This window comes from Tigriopus californicus, chromosome 3 (assembly GCF_007210705.1).
Source record: "Tigriopus californicus strain San Diego chromosome 3, Tcal_SD_v2.1, whole genome shotgun sequence".
Lineage (NCBI taxonomy): Eukaryota > Metazoa > Arthropoda > Copepoda > Harpacticoida > Harpacticidae > Tigriopus > Tigriopus californicus.
The window spans coordinates 10,999,493-11,002,229 of NC_081442.1; the positions used below are offsets into that span (position 1 = coordinate 10,999,493).

The following is a 2,737-nucleotide window of genomic DNA, read 5'->3' on the forward strand; positions in this document are numbered from 1 at the left end:
CTTTTTTTACATTTCAAAATGGTATAATTGTAACGACCCAAAAAACTAAAAGAATTAGTCGGTACTCGTTCCATTTTCAGCTCCAGAATGGCCTTTAATCCTTTGTGTCTCCCATGACAGCTGAAGAAACTTAAGGCTCAACAGAAATTGCAATTTTTCGCCATTTCCATTTAGCATATTATGAACAATGAAACGGCTGAAAATTGTGGTTGCTATTAACTACTCTGAGGGTGTTCTTGGTTTTAGATCTTGTTGCATTTGCTACTTGAGTGTTTACATCTTCTCAATCAAATTCCGTTAGACTGAATACCTGATTCATGTAAGTTGTCAAGAAAGGAAAATCTATCTTTGGCTTGAGTATGATGGGTCAAATTTCCAAATCCTTCACATTTCCACGGCTTAAGGTATAGGCTTTTAACAGGGAAGATATACCGGTTTGACGATGTCTAATATTATTTTTCCATCATGACTTTTGCGACATTTGTTTCAAATCTTCAACAATCATTCAATATTGACTCCTCAAAGCATTATGATGCAATGTATGTTTAACAATTATGCCAAGATTAAATGCCAATGCTCATTATTGAAAAAGACATTAGTCCTCTAATGTTACAAGTTATGACTGATTAAAGCCAAAAACACAATTTCTTTAGAGACGTATGGTCTTGATGGGGCAAAAACCATAAAATATTGGTCATCTAAATTTTAGGGAAAAGTAACAAGTAACGCCATAACATTTTTTTGAAGTAACGGTTGTGTAACGACTCACTATTTTTTACTCAAGTAATTTTAGCTGTATTTCGTTCCTTTTATTGAGGAACGGCTAATGTTCTGCTCATTTTACTGGACTTAAAAAGAGCAATCCAATATCTTGTTCAAGAGTAAAAAATTGCCAATTGTTTGATTCGCCCCTTACACCTCAAAGAAGCGGCTCATTTTCAAAAGTGCATTTATCTACTCCCACAGTGCAATTCAAAAACTGAGTAGGACGATCTTAAAAGACTTCATGACACATTGATACCTTGCAAAGTAATTCATCAAAGGAAAAAATAACTTTGCCATCACATCTGTCAAGGCCTGTATTACTCCTTGCTTCTGTGTATGAAATATGGACAAGGATATAACTATTCTGTGTCACATCTTTTTCTCTTAGGCCCTTTCGACTCGGTTTTTGACCTTTGGATGGGTCTTGTCCACTTGTCTCATCTTCTTCTGTTATGTGATCTCCTTGTATGGAATGGTGAGAAGTGGAAATGGTGCTTCCACTATGATGGCCCCTAATGTCGAGACTCTTTTGGCAAATCCTGATTTCAAAATTGGAGTCTTCGAATTCGGCTCCACCAATGCTTTGCTGCAGGTCGATCTTTTAACCAAAGTATTTTTTTCATTTTGATGCATTGCTTGACAACACTCATTTGTATCCCGTGCAGAAATCTAATTACCCATTGCACAAGAAGATCTTGGCTCGTGTCCAAAAGTTTGACTCATACATCAACTCCAATGCTGAGGGTGTAGAAAAGGCCCTCGAGTCCAATGGTAATTTTGGAGTCCTGATGGAAGGCAATGCAGCTGAATTTGCCAAGATTGGACATTGCGAATTGTATACTGTTGGCCGATTGGATGATCGACATTACGCGCTATCGTTTCCTAAAGGTAATTCGTGTACAACACCTAAAGCTAAAGTAATTGAATTTACGAATGTGACGACTAGATTTCTCTATTGCACATGTCCAGAATATGCTTTGAAGTTCTAGTGTTGACTAGGTTGTAGTGATTGATTGTGTGATGGTTGCGTCCATTACAAAAGGAACGCTCCCAAAAAGAATCTCGAAACCTAATACAAGTTAGGGCCCATCTCATGCTTCTAAGCTCTTTTGCCATTTTACCTTTTAGAATCCAAGTACGAGAAGAGACTATCAAATGCACTAATGGAAGTGCAAGAGAGTGGTCTACTTCTCGAACTGATCAATAAGTGGTGGAACATTAACTCCAAATGCAACGAAGCTCAACAAGTCTATTCATATTTGAACCAGGATGGACCTGTGTTATCTTATACACAATTCAACAGCGAGGATTTCTGTAAGGGCTCGTTATCTCCTAATAGAGATGCTTGTCTGCTACCCTTTGATAACACGGCGCTTTATCTCCAACTTTCTAGATTGGCTATTCCACACGATGTTTGCTGTTCTCGCCATTGCTTTGGTGATTTCGTTCATGGAACTGGCTATTTTTGCCGCTACCTCAGGTAAACGATCCGATTTCAAGTTGACCCGACACCTAAAATATGTCGTAATCGGAGGATTTGTGGATAACGACCAAGACTACAGGATCGCCAACAATCACGCTTAAGATGTGGTTTTCACGTTAACACTCAACCATTTTCAATGTATTTGGAAACAATTACAGATCTGCAACTGCTTCTTTTCCTCCCGTAATTTTTCTCTGGAATTTTCAAAAATCTTCAAAAGGGCTCCATCCGACAAACATTTCTTATCGCAGTATATTACATAATAAAAAAAGATTGGAATCAAAGAAGTCGCACGATGCTCCATTTATCGGGTCTTTCATGTCATATTTTATTCTCTTTTATGCGGGGAGGTCCATTGTCGAAACACGTAACCACAAGTCCCTCACAACGAGGAAATTTCAATTCTTTGTCTAGTCACAAAAAGTGATCCTGGAAGGTGGAGGTCACGGACTCGCGGACAGTTTATTCCCATAGTTATCAATGCAATCC

At 38.3% G+C, this 2,737-nt stretch overlaps 1 protein-coding gene across 1 annotated transcript in view; it reads left to right on the forward strand.

Moving 5' to 3' along the window:
- Positions 1-2,535, forward strand: part of LOC131878385 (glutamate receptor ionotropic, kainate glr-3-like) — a 4,478-nt gene extending 1,943 nt beyond the window's left edge. The window contains exons 5-8 of the mRNA XM_059224336.1: positions 1,154-1,357; positions 1,431-1,653; positions 1,894-2,079; positions 2,159-2,535. Coding sequence (XP_059080319.1) covers positions 1,154-1,357; positions 1,431-1,653; positions 1,894-2,079; positions 2,159-2,349 — 804 coding nt within the window. The 3' untranslated portion in view covers positions 2,350-2,535. The remainder of the gene's footprint in view (positions 1-1,153; positions 1,358-1,430; positions 1,654-1,893; positions 2,080-2,158) is intronic.
- Positions 2,536-2,737: the final 202 nt, after the last annotated feature.